General features: G+C 39.4%; 1 protein-coding gene across 1 annotated transcript in view; it reads left to right on the top strand.

Moving 5' to 3' along the window:
- The window catches only part of SPMAP2L (sperm microtubule associated protein 2 like), a 42,767-nt gene extending 16,830 nt beyond the window's left edge, over window positions 1–25,937 (top strand). The window contains exons 3-9 of the mRNA XM_070791480.1: window positions 1,787–1,852; window positions 4,067–4,195; window positions 5,390–5,527; window positions 14,727–14,841; window positions 21,179–21,310; window positions 23,824–23,999; window positions 25,499–25,937. Of these exons, the coding sequence (XP_070647581.1) occupies window positions 1,787–1,852; window positions 4,067–4,195; window positions 5,390–5,527; window positions 14,727–14,841; window positions 21,179–21,310; window positions 23,824–23,999; window positions 25,499–25,613 (871 nt within the window). The 3' untranslated portion in view covers window positions 25,614–25,937. The remainder of the gene's footprint in view (window positions 1–1,786; window positions 1,853–4,066; window positions 4,196–5,389; window positions 5,528–14,726; window positions 14,842–21,178; window positions 21,311–23,823; window positions 24,000–25,498) is intronic.
- Window positions 25,938–26,137: the final 200 nt, after the last annotated feature.

Genomic DNA, 26,137 nt, shown 5'->3' on the forward strand with positions numbered 1-26,137 from the left:
ACGGAAAGACAGAATTATTTGGATTACCCCATCAATTCAGACATGAAATTGTTTCTTAATTGTTGCTATATAAACATATGTTTATTGCTCTGCTCCTAAAGTAAGAATTTCCAAAATTTTGTTAGCTATTGGCAAACTACAGGAGATTAATTATCAATGAAGACATGGAACAGCAAAGTAATCCTCATTAAAAAAGAAATCTGCCTTCAAGAGTTCAGATCCCTCCACCACATTCTTGTGTTTCTGCACAGGATCACGAGTAGATGTTGTAAGGTCATGTAATACTTGAGAGAGAAGACAAGCCTGCATTAAGATGAAGAGATGTAGGTTGAAGACGTGGCTATGGTGACACAATGCACAATAAGTGAATGAAAAGGAGAGATTAGTCAGACCTTCACGATTAGCAGGAGTTAATGAGATCATTTCCAATTAAAGTAACAATACAGTTTAACTATCTATATAAATAAATGGAGAAACTGTCAGTAGTCTTATATATAAAGTGATGCATTAAAATAATATTATTTAGGTGGTAAAGAAAAGGTAGAAAGGGAAGAAACTGGCTTAGAGGTGATGATGGAGCCAGGAGCTAAATTGCCTGCAAAGATTCATATATAAGAAGATGTTTTGTCTGCACTATAGTTTGCTTTTTCCTCCACCTAGCCACCCTCTCTGAAAAGTTGGTTCAGGCCATCATAGCAGAGTTCGAACAGTACTTGCACAGCAAAATCATTTTTTTTTAATTGAGTAAGGGTGTAGTTTTTTTTTCCCTGGCAGTGGACATTATCTTCATTATTTCTAGACAATAGCAGACATATCTTGGGGCAGGGTGCATTGTATCAATTACATACGTGTGTGTTCAATCACTCAGTCGTGTCCAACTCTTTGTGACACCATGGACTGTAACCCACCAGACTCCTCTGTCCATGGGATTTTTCAGGCAGGAATACTGGAGTGGATTGCCTTTTCCTTCTCCAGAGGGAGATCTTTCCCACAGAGGGATTGAACCTGTGTCTCCAGCATCTCCTGCCTTGGCAGATGGACTCTTTACCACTGAGCCACATAGGAAGTCCATCAATTACATATCAGACCTCAAACATTTAACTGCTGAAGAATCTTTTGGTTATCTCAAACCACCATCACAATCTCATGTTTGGAAAGATTTGTTATCATTGTTCATTAACTTCTGCTGAGGATAGACATAATTAATCACATAGTTTCAAATAGCTGCAAAGGAGTCTGGAAAATGTAAAGGAACACATGGATACTTGGGGACCACAAACTGTCTCTGCTATAGGTGGATTCAGGATAGTCAGGGAAGTCCAAGGGAGCAGAATAGAGCAGGATGGAGGTTGAGTGGTACCCAAAGTATATTTTGCCTGTTTCATAGTTTACCTGAAGCCACAAATTCTGTCTGAAATTTTCCTATACAGTCTCTTCAACATCTAGTGCTATCAAGCATTTACAAATTTACTTTCTATGAAAATTGAGGGGTTTTGCCATTAAGTGTACATTTTACTTGGATTCTTCTGGAGACAGTACAGTCTTGGTTATATTGTGTATTTATTGTCTTTGTTTTATTGTATAGTATATTTTTAATGATTTTAAAAGTGAGAATTTGGGGTTCACAATATTTTTTAATACTTTTAGCTTTTTTTAGCACTCTTCAAATCCTGTATAATAGGACCTTGGTTTTTATTTCTCCATCAGATGAGATTTGTTTGATTACATCTAATGTAAACATATTTGTTAAGCATCCTCATTGAATTAATCTGCTGGTATTTGTTAGTTATTTTTCTAGGAAGAGAATTCAAGATCTTTCTAGGCCTAAGAAACAATGGCGAGCCCCAGATAGGTAAGGTAATATTATGTAGTCTTGTTTGTGATGATTATTCCTTACATTCAATAAGTGTTATTTTTACCTGTCCACTTACTTTGCATCCTAGCCCCTCTGTGCTCAACTGGAGCCACTGAATCAGTATTGTCACCTCAGGTGAGTCAGCACATGGAAAGCGAAACTTAGGTCAATAATTCTCAAATTTGTCTGCACACTGGAGTCATCTGGAAAATTTAAAAGCTACTGATTCTTGACTCCCTTGGCCTGGGGCACAGTCTAGACTTCAGGAGTGTTAAAGACTCCCCAGATGATCCTAACAGGCAGACAGGTTTGAGAGTCACTGTCCCAGGGCATATTCTACACGCACGTGACACACCTGTGTCCATCCTCCAAGTTCGGGTTTGCCGCGTCTAACATCTGTGTCTAAGCCTCTGCCAAGAGCACGCCTGTTCTCTGGGGTCTCCAGCAGGCTGGACCCGCTGGCTTTCCACTCCTGGTCACAGGACATCCCCTTTTCTTTCTTGGTTCCTGAACAAAGCCTGATTTTTTCCCTAATCCATTGCTCTTTTATTTTCTAAATTAATGGATTTTATTTTTTAAAACAGTTTTAGACTTACAGAAAAACTAAAGTACAGAGAAAGTTTCTGTATTACCGCCCCTCCTCTAGTTTCCCCTAGTATTAACATTAACTTGCATTGAAAAGTGACAGTTTAGTGGCTTAGTCGTATCTGACTCTTTGCGACCCATGGATCGTAGGCTACCAGATTCCTCTGTCCAGGGGATTTCCCAGGCAAGAATACTGGAGTGGGTTGCCATTTCCTTCTCCAGGGGATCTTCCCGACCCAGGGATCGAACCCAGGTCTCCCACATTGTAGGCAGACACTTTACTGTCTGCCACCAGGGAAGTCTAATAAATTGCATTAGTGTGGTACATTTGTTACAGGTAATGAACAAATATTGAACATTATTATTAATGAAAGCCTATAGTTTACATTAGGGTTTACTTTTTGTGTTGTACAGTTCTCTGAGTCTTGACAAATGAGTAACGTTGTATATTCACGCTATATTATTTTACAGAATAGTTTCACTGCCCTAAAAATTACCTGTGCTCCACCTATTGATCCCTCTCCCTCTTTCCCTTCTCTCCAAACCCCTTGCAACCACTGATCTTTTAACTGTATCTGTAAGTTTACCTTTTCTGGAATGTTACGTAGTGTCGGAATTGTACAATATATAAATTTTCAGACAGGCTTCTTTCACTTAGCAAAATGCCTTTAGTGTTCCTCCATGGCTTTTCATTAATAGTACATTTCTTTTTAGCATTGAGTAATATTCCATAGTCTGGATGTACCATAGTGTATTCACTTACCGAAGGACATGTTGGTTGCCTCTGACTTGGTGCAATTATGAATAAACCTGCTGTAAATAGTCATTTGCAGGTTTTTGTGTAGGTACAGGTTTTCAGCTCATTTGGGGAAAGACCTTGGAGTACGATGACTGGATCACATGGTAAGACTATGAGCTTGGCTTTGTGAGAAGCTGCAAAAATGTCTTCCAAAGTATCGGTACCATTCCTGCCACCAACGAATCAAAGTTCCTGTTGCGTCACATCTTCCCCAGTGTTGGTGTTATCAGTGTTTTCTATTTTAGCCCTTTTAATAAATGTGCAGAGGTGCCTCATTATTTTGATTTGCAGTTCCCTAAGGACATGATGTTGAGCGTATTACATATGCCTATTTGCCATCTGTGTATCATCTTCTCTAAAATGTCTATTCACGTCTTTTGTCCATTTTTTAATTGGGTTGTTTGTTCTTGAAATCCCAAGCCCCAGTGGGATAGTATCTGGAGGAGGGGTCTACAGGAGTTAATTAGATCTGACCACCTGGCACAGTGCTTCACCCGAGGTGAGGTCACAGTGTGGATAAGTGATGTGCTCATTTTATGATGATCTTACTGTAATTACAGCATCCATTACATTGATGGCAAAAACAACTGTCTCTAATAGATTCATTTTTGGTCCTCACCTTTTAAGACAGTAGATAAAACAGTCTTGTTCTTGTTTTAACTTCCATACATAGTTTATCAGCTCCTGATGCCTGGAAATTGTAAAATTTTATAATAGAGATAGTTCCTGAAGTGAAGTAAAATCAATAGAGAAGCCACCAAGAGCCATTTCTAAGATGTCAATTATCAGTGAATTTTCTTACCATTTCTTTTCCTGTTTTTTAACAGAAAACTGTTTTGGGGAAATCAAGATCCTATTCGCCCTGTTTCCCGGAATGCTTTGAAGGCTCAAATGACCCAAAGATTAGAGAATCTTGCCCAGTCTAAGGAAGTCTCCCACCGATATGTACCTAACAGGTTAGTATTTGTGTATTACCAGGTTGTGTGTTTTCAGAAACACAAAATTTACTAAAGATTAGGGACTCTATATCCATTTCCAATCTGATGCTACAGCAAAACTTTTCCAGAGCAACATCTAATATTTAGCTACTGCAGACTTGTATTATACCTTATAGTTTATTGGCTTATCATGATTTTGATTTTTTAATAAAATGAGGGTGTTATGCAAGGATATGTACTATAGATGGGCTTCCCGGGTGGTGCTAGTGGTAAAGAACCCAGCTGCCAATGCATAAGAGATGAGGGTTCAATCCCTGCATCGAGAAGTTCTCCTGAAGGGTGTGGCAACCCACTCCAGTATTCTTGCCTGGAGAATCTCTTGGACAGAGGAGCCTGATGGGCTACAGTTCATAATGTCACAAAGAGTTGGGCATGACTGAAGCGACAGCACACATGCCATGTACAATATATAACACTGTTGTGTTATATACTATATACTATATACTATTGTACTATATGTAGTACAATATATAACACTTATTTTATTCATGAAACTATGAATTTTCTATAGCACCTATGGGCTTGGTTATAATGAGGTAATTAGGGCATCTAAAAGTAATAATGTTGTTAAGACTTTTGATGCCCTTTGCAAATTTGTTTTCATTGGATATTTGTTGAATGACTGGACTTTCCTAGTTGGTGCTTTGAGGAAAGATGATAAGGTGTAGGGAAGATGGGTACAGGCATGAGGGAAGTTAAAGTAAAGAAAAAAGTGAAGATAACCATTATTTGAAGTTTGGTTTATATGATAATTGAGGTAGCCATTTCTCTACCTCCTTCAATATACAGTTTAGTTAAAAGTCAGCAAACTTTTTCTGGAAGGGGCCATATGTAAAGTTGGCCATAAATTGTCTGCTGCAACTCCAAGAAAGCACCTATCGACATATGTAAACAATTGTGCCTGTGTTCCAACAAAATCTTAGAATCTTTGCATCTATATTCGTAAGATATTGATCTGTAGTTTTCTTCTAATGTCTTTCTTTTTGTAGTGTCTTTGTTTATGGTAATGCTGTCTTCATAGAATCAGTTGGAAAATGTATAGAATTTTTTACTTCTTTGTGGGCTCCTATTACACTATTGGAGATTAGGTGCTTGGATTTGATCATTCAAATTCATGCCTGTCTCACTCACTTTCCCTTCTGCAACTTGCAGGGTTCAATATTATTATAGCTGTGGCAGAGAGTCTGTAATCTGGGAGATCCCCTCTCCTGCACTGTTTTGCCAACCTTCCAAAAGGATCCAGAAGCTGGCACAGCCCAACAGATCCAAGAGAGGGTACCTGATAGACAGGTAGAGTACCTTGAGAAGCTCTATAAATTCTCATCTGATTTGATGACTGTCACAATATTGTTGTTCTTATTTGAGTATATGCAATTTCACAAAATAGAAGTCCACTTGGTTTTCAAAGGATCAGAGTGAAAAATCAGAAGTTTGCAGCAATTGTAGGTAATCAGAAGATCATCATCAATAATTACATTTGACTCAAATTGTAGTGAAGTGAAAATTTACACCATGCTCACCAGTGTCAGCCAATTCAAAAATATTCAAATGAAACATTACAGGTTTTTGCGATTCATATTCTCATATGCCCCTGTGACTATAAATCCTCTTCCTTTTGCTTTAAATGCTGGATTTCTACTTGTCTTTAAAAGATCTCTGGGTTGGGAAATCCCCTGGGGAAGGGAACAGCTACCCACTCTGGTATTCTGGCATGGAGAATCCCATAGACAGAGGACCCTGGCAGGCTACGGCCCATGGGGTCACAAAAAGTCACAACTGAGCGACTTTCACTTTAAAAGACAGCTTTGGTGATACCTTCCACATGAGAACTATGATTGTAGTGAGGTTATTGGAAAAAATGTTAGGTTGTATTAGTGGAATATGACAAGGTTCACTTACAGGAGTGTGATACTACTACTGTGCACTACTTTAGAGCACATTAGGTGTGTATGTCCACTCATGGATGTTATACCTTAGGAAACTGATAATAAATTTGAGACTATTCAGATGGGAATGAATAAGATGTTGAGTCTTCTGGAAAATGAGTAATAGGAGAAATAATATGTTTAACTTAGAGAAGACACCAAGGAAACAGTGATAACTGTGTTTAAAAGGTAATAGCTGTGTTTAAAAGGTCAGCATCTGAAAGAGGAAGGGAAAATGAAGGCAATGGCACCCCACTCCAGTACCCTTGCCTGGAAAATCCCATGGACGGAGGAGCCTGGTAGGCTGCAGTCCATGGGGTCTCTTAAGAGTCGGGTACGAATGAGCGACTTCACTTTCACTTTTCACTTTCATGCATTGGAGAAGGCAATGGCAACCCACTCCAGTATTCTTGCCTGGAGAATCCCAGGGACAGAGGAGCCTGGTGGGCTGCTGTCTGTGGGGTTGCACAGAGTCGGACACGACTGAAGTGACTTAGCAGCAGCAATGTTTATTCTAGAACCTGAAGTAGAACAAGGAATTTATAGAGCAGCCAGTGTCACCTAAGTGTACAGAAATCTTTCTGATAGCTATTCAGTAGGGAAAGTGTTTATCTGGAGAAATCAACTGCTATCTCCACCCAATCCCCTGAAAATGTTCAAGCACAAACAGAAATGATGACTTTATGTGGATTTTAAAAAAGATTCCTGCATTCAGGGAGTGGTTGAACTGGACAACTTGAGTCTTTTTCCATCATAAAATCCAGTAAAAGTGGCCCAGTTTGTCCACAAAATTTGCTTATTTATCAATTCATTCAATAAAATCTGTTAATTTAGTTAAAGTATACATGTAAATTTGGTAGTTATAGATTTCAATTTATAAACAGAAAGAAGACTCATCTGTCACCAATTTTTGAGACATTTGTAATGTTTCATATTAAACCTACAATACCTACCTGACATTTATAGGACAGTATACCCAATAACAGCAGAACACACATTCTTCTCAAGTGTACATGAAATATTCTTTAGGATAGATCATATATTAGGTCATAAAACAAATGTCAATAATTTGAGAAGAATTGAATTCATACAATTCAATTCAATTCATACAATTCATCAGTTCTCTGACCACAGTGAAATGAAATTAGGAACCAATAGCAGAAGGGACATTTTAAATATGTGAAATTAAATACCTTCCTAAACAAAAACAATGGGTCAAAGAATGAATCACTTTGATATTAATAAAAATAAAAACACAATATACCACAACTTATAGCTAAAATAGTGATTAGCGGGAAATTTTAGCTATAAATGCCTACATTAAAAAATAAAAGATTGAAAACCATAACTTAATCTTCCATCTTAAGAAATTACAAATGAAAATCAAGCTAATTCAAAAGTAGCATATAGAAGGAAATAATAAAGATCAGAGTAGAAACAAATAGGAACTAGGGAGATGGAGAAAAATCAACAAAATCGAACGTTGGCTCTTTGAAAAGATCAACAACGACAAAAACACTTTGGCTAGACTTACCAAGACAAAAAGATTCAAATTACTAAAATCATGAAAGAAAGGAGCTTCCCTGGTGGCTCAGTTGGCAAAGAATCCACCTGCAATGCAGGAGACCCAAGTTCAATCCCAGGGTGGGGAAGATCCCCTGGAGAAGGATGTTGCAACCCACTCCAGTATTCTTGCCTGAAAAATCCCAAGGACAGAGGAGCCTGGTGGGCTATGGTCCATGGGGTTGCAAAGAGTCAGACACAACTTAGCAACTAAACCACCATGAGAGAAAGAAGGGACCATTCTAAGGAATCATATGCAAAAGAAGAGTTACTACTATTGATCTTATAGAGATAAAAAAGGATTATAAGGGATTACTCTGAGAAATTATAAGGTCAACAGATTAGATAACATAAATGAAACAGACAAATTCCTAGGAAGACAAACTACTGAAACTTAACTGAATAATAGAAAATCTCAAAAGACTCATAATAAGTAAAGAGATTTAATTAATAATTTTTAAAAACTTCCTATGAACAGCTCAGGAACAGATGCTTTCATTGATAAACTTAGTGATATGTGTAGAGAAGAACTAACACCAATCCTTCAGTTTCCTCCAAAAACTAGGTCATGAGCCCCATATTATTCCTGATACCAAAACCAGGAAAGGTCATTACAAGAGAACAAAATGACAGAAATATCTCTTATGAGTATGTATGTAACAGTTCATACCAAAATACTACCAAACCAAGTCTAAATATACATGCAGCAGTCCACACCAGAATACTGGGAAAACAAATCTAACAACATATAGAAACAATTATACACCATGACAAAGTTGGATTTATTCCAGCAATACAAGAATATATTGAGTTCAGCATTCTGAAATCAATGTAGTACACCAAATAGAACAAAAAACCTTCTTCAAGAGATGAGGAATACCAGACCACCTTATCTGCCTCCTAAGAAATCTATATGCAGGTAAAGAAGCAACAGTTAGAACCAGACATGGAACAACAGACTGGTTCCAAATTGGGAAAGGAGTACAACAAGATTGCATATTATCACCCTGCTTATTTAACTTATATGCAGAGTACATCATGCAGAATGCTGGGCTGAATGAAGCACAAGCTGGAATCAAGATTTCTGGGAGAAATATCAATAACTTCAAATATACAGATGATACCACCTAATGGCATAAAGTGAAGAGGATCTAAAGAGCCTCTTGATGAAAGTGAAAAAGGAGAGTGAAAATCTGGCCTAAAACTCAACATTCAAAAAACTAAGATCATGGCATCTAGTCCCATCACTTCATGGCAAATAGTTGGGGAAACAATGGAAACTGACACTTTCTTTTCTTGGGCTCCAAAATCACTGCAGATAGTGACTGCAGTCTTGAAAATAAAAGACACTTGCTCCTTGGAAGAAAAGCAATGACCAACCTAGACAGCATATCAAAAAGCAGAGACATTACTTTGCCAACAAAGGTCCATCTAGTCAAAGCTATGGTTTTTCCAGTAGTCATGTATGGATGTGAGAACTAGACTATAAAGAAAGCTGAACGCTGAAGAATTGATGTTTTTGAACTGTGGTGTTGGAGAAGACCCTTGAGAGTCCCTTGGACTAAATGGAGATCAAACCAGTCAATCCTAAAGAAAACCAGTCCTGGGTGTTCATTGGAAGGACTGATGCTGAAGCTGAAACTCCAATACTTTGGCCACCTGATGGGAGGAACTGACTCATTGGAAAAGATCCTGATGCTAGGAAAGATTAAAGGTAGGAGGAGAAGGGGACGACAGAAGATGAGATGGTTGGATGGCATCACCGACTTGATGGACATGAGTTTGAGCAAGCTCCGGTAATGTACAGGGAGCCTGGCATGCTGCAGTCCATGGAGTCGCAAAGAGTCAGACATGACTGAGCAACTGAACTGAACTGAACTGAGCATGATTACCTGAATAGACTCAAAAAAAAGAACTTAAAATTTAACACACATCATGCTCAACAATGGAGAAGGCAATGGCACCCCACTCCAGTACTCTTGCCTGGAAAATCCCATGGATGGAGGAGCCTGGTAGGCTGCAGTCCATGGGGTCGCTAAGAGTTGGACACGACTGAGTGACTTCACTTTCACTTTTCACTTTCGTTCATTGGAGAAGGCAGTGGCAACCCACTCCAGTGTTCTTGCCTGGAGAATCCCAGGGACGGGGGAGCCTGGTGGGCTGCCGTCTATGGGGTCACACAGAGTCGGACACGACTGAAGCGACTTAGAAGCAGCATACTCAACAAACTAGGTATCAAAGTGAATTTCTTCAGCTTGATAAAGGGCATCTTCAAAAACCCACAGCTAACATTGTAATTAATGGTGAAAGACTGAATGCTTTTACCCTGAGATCAGGAGTAAGACAAGAACATCAGCTCTTACATTTTTATTCAACATTATGTGTGCGTGCTCAGTCACTAAGTTGTGTCTGACTCTTTTGCAACGCCATGGACTGTAGCCTGCTAGGACTCATCTGGCCCTGGGATTTACCAGGCAAGAATACTGGAGTGGGTTGCCATTTCCTACTCCAGGATATCTTCCCAATCTAGGGATTGAACCCATGTTTCCTGCATTGGCAGGTGGGTTCTTTACCACTGAGCCACCAGAAAAGCTGCCATTCAACATCATACTACAGATGGAAGTCAGAGCAATGAGGCAAGAAAAAGAAAGGTTGGAAAGGAAGAAGTAAAACTCTCTCTGCTCATACATGACATGATCTTATATATAGAAAATCTCAGGAAACCCACATAAAAATATTAGTGTAGTCACCAAGTTGTGTTTGATGCACAATCCCATGGACTGTAGTCACCTCCTCTGTCCATGGGATTTCCCAGGCCAGAATACTGGAGTGGGTTGAATAAATGAATTCAAGGAGGCACAGAATCCAAGATCAATATACAAAAATCATACATGCAATGGGATAAGAATACATGCAATGGAATATTACTCAGCCTTGAAAAGGAAGGAAATTCTGACACATGGTACAACAGGGATGAACCTTGAGGATATTATGCTAAACTAAATATGCCAATCACACACATATAATACTATATGAATCCACTTATACACAGTACCAACTGCAGTCAAATTCATATACAGAAAGTAGTATAGTGATGGTGAAGGACTAGGTGGTGGGAAGAATGAGGAGTCATTCAGTGGATTTAGAGATCTGCAAGATGAAAATTGTTCTGGAGGTTGGTTTCATAACAATGTGAATGCATTTAACACTACTGTATTATAAATTTTAAAATGATTAAGATGGTAAATTTTACATTGTATGTATTTTACTATAATTAAAAATAAAAACAAAATACTTAGGAATAAACTTAACAAAAGAAGTATAATATATGTACACAGAAAATGACAAACACTGTTGAAAGAAAATTTAAACACATGGAAAGACATTCTTTGTTCATAGATTGGAAGTCTTGATTTTCTTATGATGACAATTTTCACCAAATTGATCTACAGATTCAATTCAATACCTATTAAAATTCTAGCTATCTTTTTCGACCCCATGGACTGTAGGAGTCTATCATGCTCCTCTGTCCATGGGATTTTCCAGGCAAGAGTACTGGAGTGAGTTGCCATTTCCTTCTTCAGAGGATCTTCCCGACCCAGGGATTGAACCTGGCTCTCCCGAATTGTAGGCAGACACTTTACCGTCTGAGCCACCAGGGAAGTCCTAGAAATTGACAAGGTGATTCTAAAATTCATATATAAATGCAAGAAACCTAGAGTAGTAAATAAACAGTCTTGAAAAAGAAGAGCAAAGTTGTAAGACTTACAGCTTCTGATTTGAAAACTTGCTGCTGCTGCTAAGTCCCTTCCGTCGTGTCCGACTCTGTGGGACCCCATAGACAGCAGCCCACCAGGCTTCCCCGTCCCTGGGATTCTCCAGTCAAGAACACTGGAGTGGGTTGCCACTGCCTTCTCCAATGCACGAAAGTGAAAAATGAAAGTGAAGTCTCTCAGTCGTATCCGACTCTTAGCGACCCCATGGACTGCAGCCTACAAGGCTCCTCCATCCATGGGGTTTTCCAGGCAAGAGTAATGGAGTGGGTTGCCATTGCCTTCTCCAAAAAGTTGCTAAAAATCTGCAATAATCAAAACAGTGTGTTACTGGCATAAAGATATAGATCAATGGAAAGGTCAAAAGACATAGAGATCAATGGAAAAGAATTGAGAGTCCAGAAATAAACCTTTATGTTATGTCGATTGATTTTTGACAAGGATGCCAGGAAAATTTAATTGAAGACCAATAGTCGTTTAAACAAGTGGTGCTATGATAACTGACATTTTTTTTAAAGTCACTCAGTCGTGTCTGACTCTTTGCAACCCCATGGACTATATACAGTCTGGAATTCTCTAGGCCAGAATACTGGAGTGGGTAGCCTTTCTCTTCTGCAGGGGATCTTCCTAACCCAGGGATTGAACCCAGGTCTCCTGCATTGCAGGTGGATTCTTTACTAGCTAAGCCACAAGGGAAATCCAAGAATATCGGAGTGGGTAGCTTATCCCTTCTCCAGGGGATCTTCCCAACCCAGGAATTGAACCAGGGTCTCCTTCATTGCAGAAGGATTCTTTACCAACTGAGCTCTCAGGGAAGCATGATATTTGGGCTTTTCATTCCTTGTATGTTTGGTGTGAAGTACAGGTCCAACTTCATTCTTTTGCAAATGACCCCTACTTCACACCAAGCATAAAAATTAATTCAAAATGAATCACAGACCTAAATATAAGAGCAAAAATTGTAAAACTCTTAGAAGAAAACATAGGCATATATCTCTATAACTAAGCAGTGGCTTCTTAGATATGACCCCAGAAACACATGTGACAAAATAAATATAATAAATTGGACTTCATCCAAAGTAAAAACTTTCTTTGCATCAAAGGGCACTCTCAATGGAATGAGAAGAAAACTCATACATTGGGAGAAAATATTTGCAGATTGTATAAGGGACTAGTATTCAGAACATATATATAAATAATTCTTCAGTTCAGTTCAGTTCAGTTCAGTAGCTCAGTCATGTCTGACTCTTTGCGACCCCATGAATCGCAGCATGCCAGACTTCCCTGTCCATCACCAACTCCCGGAGTCTACTCAAACTCATGTCCATCGAGTCAGTGATGCCATCCAGCCATCTCATCCTCTGTCGTCCCCTTCTCCTCCTGCCCCTAATCCCTCCCAGTATCAGAGTCTTTTCCAACGAGTCAACTCTTCACATGAGGTGGCCAAAGTATTGGAGTTTCAGCTTTAGCATCAGTCCTTCCAATGAACACCCAGGACTAATCTCCTTTAGGATGGACTGGTAGGACCTCCTTGCAGTCCAAGGGACTCTCAAGAGTCTTCTCCAACACCACAGTTCGAAAGCATCAATTCTTCGGCACTCAGCTTTCTTCACAGTCCAACTCTCACATCCATACATGACCACAGGAAAAACCATAGCCTTGACTAGACGAACCTTTGTTGGCAAAGTAATGTCTCTGCTTTTGAATATGCTATCTAGGTTGGTCATAACTTTCTTTCCAAGGAGTAAAATTATACAAAAAAGACAACCCAATTTAAAAAATAGGCAAGGGACTTGAATAGACATTTCTCCAGAGAAAATATACAATAAACCAAAATGCACATGAGAAATGCTGAATATCATTAATCATCTTGGAAATGCACATGAAAACCATGAGATTGTACTTCACACCTCTAGAGTGTCAATAATAATTAATATACATAAAATAACTTGAATTGGAGAAATAGAAACCTTCATACATTGCTGGTGGGAAAGTAAAATGGTGAAGCTTGGGTGGAAAATAGTTTTCCAGGTCCTCAAAATGTTAAACATAGAATTATCGTATGATCAGCAACGCTACTCCTAGGCACGCACCGAACAGAATTGAAAACATGGTCACACAAACACTTGTACGTGATTATTCACAGCAGCATTCCAAAGTAGCCAAAAAGTGGAAGCAACTCAAATGTTCATCAGTGGATGCATGAATAAACAAAATATGACAAGTCCATATAATGTGATATGATTCAGCCTTAAAAGAAATGACAATTGATACATGATTTTTGAAAATATGCAGAGTAAACCACACATAATAAGCAACATATTTGTATGATTTCATTTCTTTGAAATTTCTAGAATAGGCAAATCCATAGAGACAGAAAGTAGATTACTAGTTGTAGGGATGATAAATGGAGTAATGGGGAAGGACTGTTAATAGCTATGGGATTTCTCTTTAGAGCATTGAAAACATCCTGAATTTAGGTAGTGGTGATGATTGCACAATTTTGTGAATGTTCCAGAAAGCACTGAATTGTACATTTCAAAAGGGTAAATTCTATGATATGCTAACAATATTTCAGCTTTTAAATCTATCAGACTAATCCTAGAGGGCAATGGTATTTATTTGAGAAAAACTTTTTCCATACTGTGTTTGTAGGTTTGTTGCTTCACAGATCTGTGTTCTGGAAAAGGCATACATAGGAAAACCACTATGATAATCGCCCAGGTTGCTGGGAGTTATGGCCAGTACTCTCAGACTGCAGTGCAGAGGAGCCTACCACAGAACGTTCTCAACAGTAACTGGAATTTTTATCTCAGGGTTTTAATATGAGGTTTTGGTAGACAGTGAAGTGTTTTTTAAACTGCAAGTCTCAACCCATCAGTGGATCATGAAACCAATTCCAATTATTTTTTTAATGAAATCAAGTGAAATTTTTAAAAAAGCCTAGGGAAAGCATCGTTTCATGATCATTTAGTTTCAGATACGCAAATTTAATATACTATATTATAATATAAAATGTACTTGGTACTGTGGATCATAGTAAAACAACTTTGAGAAACACCAATCTAATAGAAAGAGCATGGATGATTTTGGGAAAAGATGCTCCTGAGATAGAAACAATATATATATATATATATATATAATTGATTGGAGGTTAATTATAGCAATGAAGAATGGAGTTATGGTTCTTCCAGTGATTATAATATTTCATGTTCCATTTGCCTATAGACCCTTCAGTGATTACTTAATAAGAGGTTCTCTTCAATTCTCTGATCCTTCTCCTCGGATATTACGACTCTCAATGGCCAAAGCCACAAATCCAAACTATGTTCCTCCAAAAAGTGTAAGTGGGTCTATGTGAAAGAAACAGTACCTATAGACTTTGTAACCTGACTGTAACTATAATGTGCTTCCCTCTTATTTCTACGTGGGTATTTTTCTTTTCTTCCTGTTTATTTTCCCCTCTCATCAAATGAACTTTTCTATTTCCCCTGGGCTAATATGTAAGTCAGGATTTGATGTGAGAAGCAGATTTCCAATGAGTATTATGTTTAATTAACCTTAAGAAATTATGGGAGCTGATGAGAAGTCTATGGAAGATTGTCATAGCAGCTGGGACTTGGGTCTGGTCATAAATCTAGGAGAAATAAGAGAGAGAAGAGGCAAAGCAGCAGTTCCCTAGAAAATGCTTCAGTGGCCATTTCAGATTCTTCAGTCTGGGAGAGTCTCGCCTCTTCAGACAAGGGAGGAAGGCTCAGGATACTCAAGGGTACCCAGCTTCACTGGAATGTACCCTTATGTTTCAACTCCAATTTTCAAGGTCCAATTCCTTCTCAATCATTGCCCTAACTTTAATATAGAAGATGATATGTTTGGGAATTAAATTTGCACTGAACTACACCTATTCACAGAAGTAGATTTTGAGTTTGGTTTTCAGTATTTTCAGTCCTATGACCATAGGAGATAAGGATTTATTTTGGGTAAGTCACAAAAACTTTTCCAGTCTCTTAACTACACCTTCAAGTGGGAATTTAAAGCCCTGAGCTGATAATTATTTTCTCAGTTTCTCCAGTGCACTTAGAGGCAATAAACCAACCCCATATACTTCTTTATTTCATTAAAAAGATTTCTGTCAGCAGCTGCTTGGTTACCCAAATGTTGCTTTCTGTTTGTCAGTGCATGCCATGGACTACTAGTGTCTTTTTTTTTTGACCCCTGGCAATAGGATCATTAACAGCTTTAAATCTAATCTGCTCAGAGAACAAATTCCAGATAGTCTAGAACTAATATACGTATACTTTGGAGATATTTTGGGTTCAGTTCTAGACCACCCCAATAATGCAAATATTGCAATAAGACAAGTCACATCAATATTTTTGTTTCCCAGAGCATATAAAAGTTATGTTTATACTACTGTAGTCTATTAAATATGCAATAGCATTATGTCTAATAACCCAATGTATATACCTTCATTAAAAAATATTTTACTGCTAAAAATTCTTAACCATAATCTGAGCCTTCAGTGAGTCATAATCTTTTTGCAATATTAAAGTCAAAGATCACTGATCACAGATCAGCATAATATAACAGTAATGAAAAAGTTTGAAATGTTATGAGAATTACCCAAGTCTGACACACAGATTCAAATCACACACAGGTGCTTTTGGGGGAATGGTGCCTATAAACTTGCTTGGTGCAGAGTTGCCACAAGCCTTTAATTTAAAAAAAAAATAAAGGACAGTATTTGCAAAGTACAACAAAACACAGTATGCCTGAACAGAGGACGCATCCTTAAGTTCTGATCTGGCTGTCTGTTGCTTTATACCAAACCACACCTCAGAATCTGCCTGCAATGCAGGAGACCTGGGTTCAGTTCCTGAGTTAGGAAGATCACCTGGAGAAGGAAATGGCAACCCACTCCAGTATTCTTGCCTGGAAAATCCCATGGACAGAGGAGTCTGGCGGGCTACAGTCCACAGGGTCGCAAGAGTTGGACACGACTGAGCAACTAACACACTAACACACACCCAAACACAGTGATGTAAAACAATAGTTATTTTGTTACACTCAAAGATTCAAAATAAATTTTTTAAAATGTATTTATTTGTGGCTGTGCTGGGTCTTTGTTGCTGCTCAGGCTTTTTCTAGTTGCAGAGTTGTGTCCTATGTTGGCAGGCAGATTCTTTACCCCTAAGTCACCAGGGAAGCCCACTCTCCTCAAGGATGTTATGAGTCAGCAGCTCTGACAGGGAAGCAGGTATGACTTGTCTCTGCTCCATGATGTCTGGAGCCTCAACTGGGAGATGTCTAATGGCTTGGGTGTCTCAAATGGTAGGCAGCTGAAATCAACTGAAAGCTCCATACCTGCCTTGCTTGGCCTACGGTATTAACAAAATATTGGAGACTGGGTGGCTTAAACAACAGACATTTCTTTCTCACAATTCTGGAAGCTGAGTAGTCCAAGATCAAGGTGCCGTTAGATTCTTTTCTTAATGAGGACCCTCTTCTGGGTTGTAACAGCCATCCTCCCGATATGTGTCCCATGACCTATGCTTTGTATATAAACAGAGAGAGTTCTGATCTCCCTCCCTTTTCTCATAAGCACACCAATCTCTTTATGGAGGTTCCACCCTCACGACCTTATCTAAACCTAATTATCAAAGGCCCCACCTCTAGTGCCATTGCATTGGGGGTTAGGATTTTAACATAGGAATTTGGCTGGAGGTTGGAGGGGTGTTGAGGGGGTGGATATAAACATTCAGTCCATTGTTGTTATTCAGTCGGTAAGTCCTGTCTAGCTCTTTGCGACCCCATGGACTGCAGTAAAACAGGCACCTCTGTCCTCCACTATCTCCTGGAGTTTGCTCAGATTCATGTCCATTGAGTCAGTGATGCTATCTGACCATCACATTCTCTACTGCACCCTTCTCCTTTTGCCTTCAGTCTTTCCCAGCATCAGGATCTTTTCTAATGAGTCAGCTCTTTGCATGAGGTGGCCAAAGTATTTAGAACTTCAGCATCAGTCCTTTCAGTGAATATTCAGAGTTGATTTCCTTTGACTTGTTTGATCTCCTTGAAGTCCAAGGGACTCTCGAGTCTTCTCCAGCACCACAATTTGAAAGCATCAGTGCTTCAGCACTCAACCTTGTTTATGGTCCAGCTCTCACAGCCATATATGACTACTGGAAAAACCATAGCTTTGAATAGATGGATCTTTGTTAGCAAAGTAATGTCTCTGCTTTTTGATATGCTGTCTAGATTTGTCATAACTTTTCTTCCAAGGAGCAAGTGCCTTTTAATTTCATGGCTACAGTCACCATCTGCAGTGATTGTGGAGCCCAAGAAAATGAAATGTGACATTGTTTCCACTTTTTTTCCATCTATTTGCCATGAAGTGATAGGACCAGATGCCATGATCTTCGTTTTTGAAATGTTTGCCTCTAAGCTATTTTTTTCACTCTCCTCTTTCACCTTCATCAAGAAGCTCTTTAGTTCCCCTTCACTTTCTCCCGTTAGAGTGGTCTCATCTGCATATCTAAGGGTGTTGATATTTCTCCTAGCAATCTTGATTCCAGCTTGGGATTCATCCAGCCAGGCATTTCGCATGATATAACCTGTATAGAAGTTAAATAAGCAGGGTAACAATATACAGCCTTGTCATACTCCTTTCCCAATTTTGAAACAGTCAGTTGTTCCATGTCCAGTTCTTGATCCACATACAGGTTTCTCAGGAGACAGGTAACGTGGTCTGGTATTCCTATCTCTTGAAGAATTTTCCACAGTTTAATGTGATCCACACAGTCAAAGGCTTTAGTGTAGTCTATAAAGCAGATGTTTTTCTGGAACTCCCTTGCTTTCTCCATGAAATGATAGCTTGCAATTTGATCTCTGATTCAGTCCATTACAACAACTATTTGTATTGCCCCCAACTGGAATGACTTGAAGGTTAAACTTAGCTGGGACTATTTACAGGGTCACTTTTGTATGGCCTTCCTATGTGGCTTAGACCTCTCTCAGCATGACAGCTGTATTCTGAGAAGGAATATCCTAAATTGTAATGTTACAAGGGTGAGCCTTCCAGGAGAATCAGGTAGAAGCTCCATGTTTTTCTTATGATTTCACCTTGGAAGTCACATTATGTTTCTGCAGGCATACTCTGTTGATTGATAAATGTACAAGTCTGGCCAAATTCAAGGAGGCAGGGCCGCAACCCCACCTCTCCATGAGAGAAGTAGCAAAGAATTTATAGGCACTTAAGAAAAACACTTCCACACCCAGTGATGTGAGTCTTTTGGTATCCTTGAGCATGGTTTTTGTATGAAGAAAAAACTGTGCAAAGGTATGCCCTTAAGTAATTAATAGCCAATTTTTAAAATTTCAAATTAGAAAATCTATTTCTTAGACTTTTAAGTTTAGTTTGGTAGTTTTATTATTCTATTTATAATTCTAGCAGTTTTTGACAGTAACTTTTAAGAGTCCTAAGTAATATTTGATATACAAACTTAATTCATTCAAATAGTTTATATTTATACATGCTTACTTGCTCAGTCGTATCTGACCCTTTGCAACCCCATGGACTGCAGCCCACCAAGCTCCTCTGTCCATGGAATTTTCCAGGTACGAATACTGGAATGGGTTGCCATTTCCTTCTCCAGGGGATCTTCCCGACCCAGGGATCGAACTTGAATCTCTTGTGTCTCCTGCACTGGCAGGCAGATTCTTTACCACCGCACCACCTGGGAAGCCTAAATATATGAAATTTGATTTCTTTTTAGGTCACTTTATGTCAACCATCTACAGTAATAAAACCTCAAATATTAAATATTTATTTAAAAATGTAATACATTAAACTTATAAACACAGTGAACCTGAAGTTTTTTCTTTTTTTTTTCCTGAATTTTTTTAATGTAAGAATTGATACTGGCCCAGGTTCTTGGACTATTTAATCAACAAATTGATAAGAGGCCAGATGAAAAATTGAGGCAAGGCTTCATCGGGACTTGTGCTGCAGCAAGGGGGAGGGAAAACAAGTAACAGGTGCCCTTGCTTGCTTCCTGAGAGGGGGGTGAGCTGCTCCCTTAAACAGGGTGAGGGTAGGGGCAGATGACGTTTCCCAGGTGGGTCGGTGGTAAAGAATCTGCCTGCCAGTGCAGGAGAGGCAGGTTTGATCCCTGGGTTGGAAAGATCCCCTGGAGGAGGAAACGGCAACCCACTCCAGTATCCTTGCCTGAAGAATCCCATGGACAGAGGAGCCTGGTGGGCTGCAGACCATGGGACTGCAAAGAGTTAGACTCAACTGAGCGACTGAGCACAGAGGTAATGACAGGAAGGGTGGCTTAGGTGGTCTGCCAACTCCCTTGGTGGTGCTGTGTGCAGGGATCATGCATAGTATCCTGCTTTTGCTCCTGATATCTCAAAGTGGCAGTTGAATTTTAGCCTTTTTGTATCTTCTACTTACTCATAATTTGCCCCGGCTGTGCACATAAGCAGTTCTTTTTAGTCCCCTTATACTTTCTTTATATTCTGTTGCTCCAGCAGGCATTTGTCGAGGTGCAGGCACTGCAATAAAGGGTCCCAGGTCCCAGCCTGTTTCAGAATGACATAAAGTTAAGATTTCAACTGAATGTCATCCTTCTAAATCAGTTTACTCCATGATACACTGCAAATTGCAGTTGCAATGTTATCATTCTTACAGGCCAAATTCTCTTAAAACGTGTGCGTATATTTATTTTAATATACACTTAGTTTTTGTTTCTAGTAATTTCAAATTTACTGACAATCCGCAAAAATTAAAGTCCATTGGCTTTGTCATTCTCTCTCCTCTGTGTAGGGTGTGTGTGTATTTAATTTTTTCCCTGCATCACTTTTCAGTTCATATGTTTTTCTTTTTCGGCCACCCTGCACAGCTATTGGGATCTCAGTTCCCTGACCAGGGATCATACCTGGGCCACGGCACTGAAGGTGCCAAATCCTAACTAGATCATCAGAGAACTCCCTCCCTGAATCATTTTTTGAAAGTTAGTTACAGACGTTGTATACCCCTTTCCCTCAGTGCTTTATTGTGTTTCCTAACAATAGGATATTATCTTTTAGAACTACAGTACTGTTACCAAGATCAGGAAATTTAACCCTGATATAGTACCACATCTATTCTACAGTCCCTGTTCAAATTTCATCAATTTTTGCACATACTTATTCTGAAGACAAAGTGTTATTTCTATGAGTTTTATTTTCTTAGCTATTTGACAGTTAATTCTAAATCTTCTAAGAGTTTAAAAATAACACACGCCCACAAAAGAAGTCAAGTTACTATTACAAGTGCCTGAGGTTACTTGCCACCAGAGACTTCTGATGGATACACTGTAGGAAGTCCTTTTACCTCTATGAATGTCATACTAAGTCTCTTTTAATAGTAACTGTTAGGACTATTGTTGTTCTGTTCTCCCCCATCTTTAGTTTAAAAATTCCAAAACAGCTGAGTTTGAATCTATACAACCTAGTTTCAGAAGGATGGAAATTGATCCTTTTGGCTATAATCATGGGTTACTATAATATTCTCATCTCTTCTGTTGAATTTACTGAGAAGTCTGGTCCAGCAATCAGATGCTACTTTGTAACTATGATCGAGACAGTATTTAGAGTTTGATGCTTATAAGTACTATTTTCTTTTTCTCCCCTAGATTGAAACCAAGATTTTGTCATCTGCCCTGACTGCTATTGCAGCTCCTAGAATTGTAGACCTTGCCCATCCACGGATCAAGATAGAGGGTCTGTGCTTTGAAAGAGAAATAAGTGAAAAGCCCATTCGTCCTGTAAGCCGTCACTACCTTGGCATCCTTCAGCTCACTTTCTGCTCTTTTCCAGGTGTTACTTTGCCTCTGTAGGGCATAGACCAAAGTCACTGGATACAAAAACTTTGAAAGAGTGGTCTGTGGCAGGAAGGAAGTTCTAGCTGCAAGATATGGAGAGAGGTTGAGGGTGAAGAGCATCATGGATTTGGGAGTCAATAAGAGCTGGGTTCAGGTTCCTGCCTCACTACTGCTAGTTCTATGATGTTGTGATAACCTTCTTGAGCCTTATTCATTCAATAAGGATTTGAATCTCTATTGCATGCCAGACACCATGCCCATGAACACAATGGAGGGAGACCAAAAAAAAAAAAAAGTAAACAGATAAGATGATGTCAAGTAGTGATAAGTGCTATGAAGAAAATGGGAAAGGAGTGACTATGGCTGAGGTTAGAGAACACGCTTCATGTGTATGGTAATCAGGGAAAGCCTCTCAAATGAAGGACTATTTGAGCTGAATGAGAAGGGGTCAGCTAAGTGAATGAGAAGAGAAGAGAATGTTCTAGTAAAGGGAAGAGCATATGCCAAAGTCCTAAAGTTGTGATGGCATTGTGAGCAAGGGGATTGTCAAGATAATAGTTCTCAGTTTCAGGACTGTTGTGACTTGTGATAATCAATAAGGCAGGTGTTTAGCACAGAGCCCAACACCTTCAGTGGTTTCCCTCATTCTTCCTCCCTGACACTCTCCTCCATTCATTGTAGTGGCTACTTGACTTCTAATCCCAACTGAGTTTTCAAAAAATACCTAATGATCATGTTGCTAAAGGAAATCAGACCGATTTCATCATTATAGGAATCTGAGCATTAGATGTGGAATTCTATTAGGAAATTCCCTAGAGAATCAATAAAACCTTGGGAGAGTGACTTGAGTTTGCTAAAATGACTTGTGACCTTTGGGCAAATCAAAACTTGATTCTCAGCTTTCTTAGTATGTGATTATAGCCATCTTTAATTGCTAGAATTGTCTGGGGAGTTAAAAAAAGTCTTTTAAAAAAATGATTCCACTGTAGATGAGGCTTCCCAGGTGGCTCAGTGGTAAAGATTCCACTTGCCAATGCAGGAGACGCAGGAGATGAGGGTTCAATCCCTGGATCAGGAAGATCCCCTGGAGAAGGAAATGGCAAGCTACTCCAGTATTCTTGCCTGGAAAGTCCCACGGACAGAGTAGCCTGGTGGGCTGTAGTCCATGGGGTCACAAACAGTCAGACATGACTGAGCAACTGAGCACACACTACTGCAGATAATCATACTCTTAAGAGAGAGAGAATAGTAACTATATGTCATCTTTCCTATTTTACCAATAAAGCAACATAATAGAAAGGCCTCCTGGCAGATGTGGTTTCCAAAGTAAGACCAAAATGAGTCAAAGAGTCAGTCAGTCAACATATCTTTATTCAGCAATAATTATGTACCAGAATCTAGTCTGCTGCTGCTGCTGCTGCTAAGTCGCTTCAGTCGTGTCTGACTCTATGTGACCCCATAGACGGCAGCCCACCAGGCTCCCCCGTCCCGGGGATTCTCCAGGCAAGAACACTGGAGTGGGTTGCCATTTCCTTCTCCAATGCAGGAAAGTGAAAAGTGAAAGTGAAGTCACTCAGTCGTGTCTGACTCTTAGCGACCCCATGGACTGCAGCCTCCCAGGCTCCTCCATCCATGAGATTTTCCAGGCAAGAGTACTGGAGTGGGTTGCCATTGCCTTCTCCAAGAATCTAGTCTAGCTTTGGGCAAACAGGTATATCTCTCAAGCAGCTTATATTCTGGTGGGGAGAAGCAGACAATAAACACCCCAACAATAAAATAAATGAGCTAAGGCAGGTGTTGGTAAGTTCTGTGAAGAAGATTAAATAGGGTAATTAGAATGGCCAATATGCCTTGGATGGTCAGGGAAGAGCTTCTTGAGGATGTGATGTTTGAGTCTAGAGACTTGAATGATGAAGAGGAGGCATGACAAGAATGGGGAAAGAGAGTTTTGAGCAGAACTAGCAAGTGCAAAGGTCTTGAGATGGAAAGAGCTGGGCCAGAGGGGTCTATGTGGCTGGGGTCTTAGTGATCAAGGGAGAGATGGAAGGAAGGTGGGGTCATGGAGGATAGCAGGCAAACCATGTAGGGCCTTCTTGACCACAGTAAGGAGCCTAATTCTTAGAAAAAATGGAAAGCTGCTGGAAGGTTTAAACCCTGAGAGTGACATGATTTGACTTGGGCCTTGGAAAGTACATCCCTCATCAAGTTATTATGGTGATTGCATGGGAATGATACAGGCAAATCACTGAGAACACTCTCTGGTTCATGGAATACACTTGTTAAAGTGCACCTTCTTGCCCTCAGTAACTGCTGTATGAAGGCTGGATTGTATGGGCAAGAAGGGAAACAGAGAGGCCAGTTAGAGAGTAATCAGGAGAGAAATAATGGTAACTCGATAAATGCTATACCTGGAAAGAGAGATGTGAAATTTTTGTGTCATTTTGTTTCCACTATAGATCTCCCACGCTGCCTTGCTGGCCCACCCCAGCCCTCGAATACTAGCTCTAGCTAAGGCCAAGCCTCTTCACAAAGATTATTTACCTCCCCGCGATGCCCTCTGGCCGGTATCTTATGCTGCTATCCATTCCAAGATATCTCCCAGAATTCAAGAACTAGCTAACCCAAATACAAGGTATTTCAATTAAAGGCTAAGATGGGACAGGAAAGCCTGGGGATACTAAGGAGAGGGAAAAGTTGATCTAGTAAGGTCAATGAAATGAATTGTAGGAAAACAATACATTTTTAGAATCATCTCACTTGTTACATTTATTGTGGCAAATCTATGGTCTTCTTACCATGAATTGTTGATAAGACTACAATTAAATAGTTAGTGGACTAGTATTGAGCTTCAGACCTAGGATAGAACTCTGTTATTATGGATATGGGATTATTTATCTATATTATTAAGGGAATAATCTATCTCTATTGTTGGGACTTCCCTGGTGGCTCAGGTGATAAAGAATGTGCCTGCAATGCAGGAGACCTGGGGTTGATCCCTGGGTCGGAAGGATCTCCTGGAGAAGGGAATAGCTACCCACTCCAGTATTCTTGCCTGGAGAATTCCATGGATAAAGGAGCCTGTTGGGCTACAGTCCATGGGGTGGCAATGAGTGGGACAGGACTGAACGACTAACACACATCTATACTTATATTGTTAAGGAAAACAAATTATAGAACAGAAACATAATTGTTACAATTTCCTACATTGCAGGCAGATTCTTTATGGGCTAAGCCATGGGGGAAGCCCCACTTATATTATCTCAGAGGAGTACATAATAAGCTGGTAACAATGGTAACTTTGGGGGCCTAGGGAGCTAGGATGGGAGGAAGACTTATTTTTCCCTAAATAGACTTTTGTAATTTATCAACATTTTTGCATCATGTACATGTATGAACTATTAAAAATAAATCAGAAAACATATTAAAGAAAAACTTGCCTCTAATTCCTATTCATTTTCAGAAGACCTCTCAACTTGCCTGAACCTCAATTCATTTCATTACCTTCAAGGGATAATACTTGATCCCCTTTTTCTAGCACCATCAAGAAAGCATAATTGAAAATGTTGTAGTAGTCTTGAGCTCAGGGAATAGGAAATATATTCAATCTTATATAATAAAATATTTTAAAATTTTGCAATAAGTTTTTCTTTAAAAAAAAAAAAAGTTAAACATCAAATGAAATGACACGCATTCTTTGTACACTGACAAAGGAAAGGGGAGAGTAAGATCAGGTACTCAAGATTCTATCCTGGTAGAAAAGTTCTTATTTGGTGGTTAAGGATGGAAACTTCAAAAAAACGTAATTTCTTCAAGTTCACTGGTGAACTGTCTGGCTTTGTTTTAACACTGCCAAATTATTGAGGAATTTCCAGAATTTGCTTTCTATGGAAAGAGGAAAGGCTTTGGAATCTGACACAAATCTAGATTTGACCACAGGTCATTCTTACGACTTGCCTGAGCCTTCATCTCCTTATCTGTATAGTGGAGGTCAATGATACCTGTTTTATGAGATGCTTATGAAAATCAAAACGGGATAATAACACAGTGCCTGACATATAGTGGATGCCTGAGGAGTGTTAGTTCTCTTTCCCTTTCATCCTATTTCAAGTTGAATCTTTTTTTCCATTTCAGGACTCCTGTGCATATTGTATATTATGATCCAGAAGTCTTTAAAGTCAAGCCAGCTGCTTTGAAAACACAATGTTCTCCGAGGATCCAGGAGTTGGCAGAACCTATTACGCGTTAAAAACAGAAAGCTACAGTTGCCTAGTCTGGTGCTGAGTGTTTGTAGTCCCCACCCCTTCAATACACACTGGACCGCTAGGAACACCACTGCTGCTGTTACCTGCAGTTGTGTCTTTACCAGGTCTGGGGACTCCAGCATGCGTTAGAGAGAAAACGAATGCCTGCCTTACTACCCTTACTTCTCTCCTCTTGCATGTCTTAGTGGTCTCATTGTTCTGACTGACCTGAAAAAACAAAACCTCCATATATTTGCTGGTTTTGCTTTTCTTTTCCCAGTGAGATCTCTGTTCTCCAGTAGCTGATCTCATCTCATTGTCTTCTCAAATAAATCCTGAAGACTGAAATCATTCTTTGTGTTACTTTTCCATTGCCCCCTCATTACTGAGAAGTAGCACTGAAAAACGGTGAAGCCTTTGTGGATAAGTCAAAATGCTTTCTATAATCTGTAGATGAAATTTAGGAAACAGGTTACTATATTTTTTTGAGTGAGTAAATGAACATTTATTAAATATTTTTGTGACAAGT

The sequence above is a fragment of the Bos indicus genome, chromosome 6, assembly GCF_029378745.1.
Source record: "Bos indicus isolate NIAB-ARS_2022 breed Sahiwal x Tharparkar chromosome 6, NIAB-ARS_B.indTharparkar_mat_pri_1.0, whole genome shotgun sequence".
NCBI lineage: Eukaryota > Metazoa > Chordata > Mammalia > Artiodactyla > Bovidae > Bos > Bos indicus.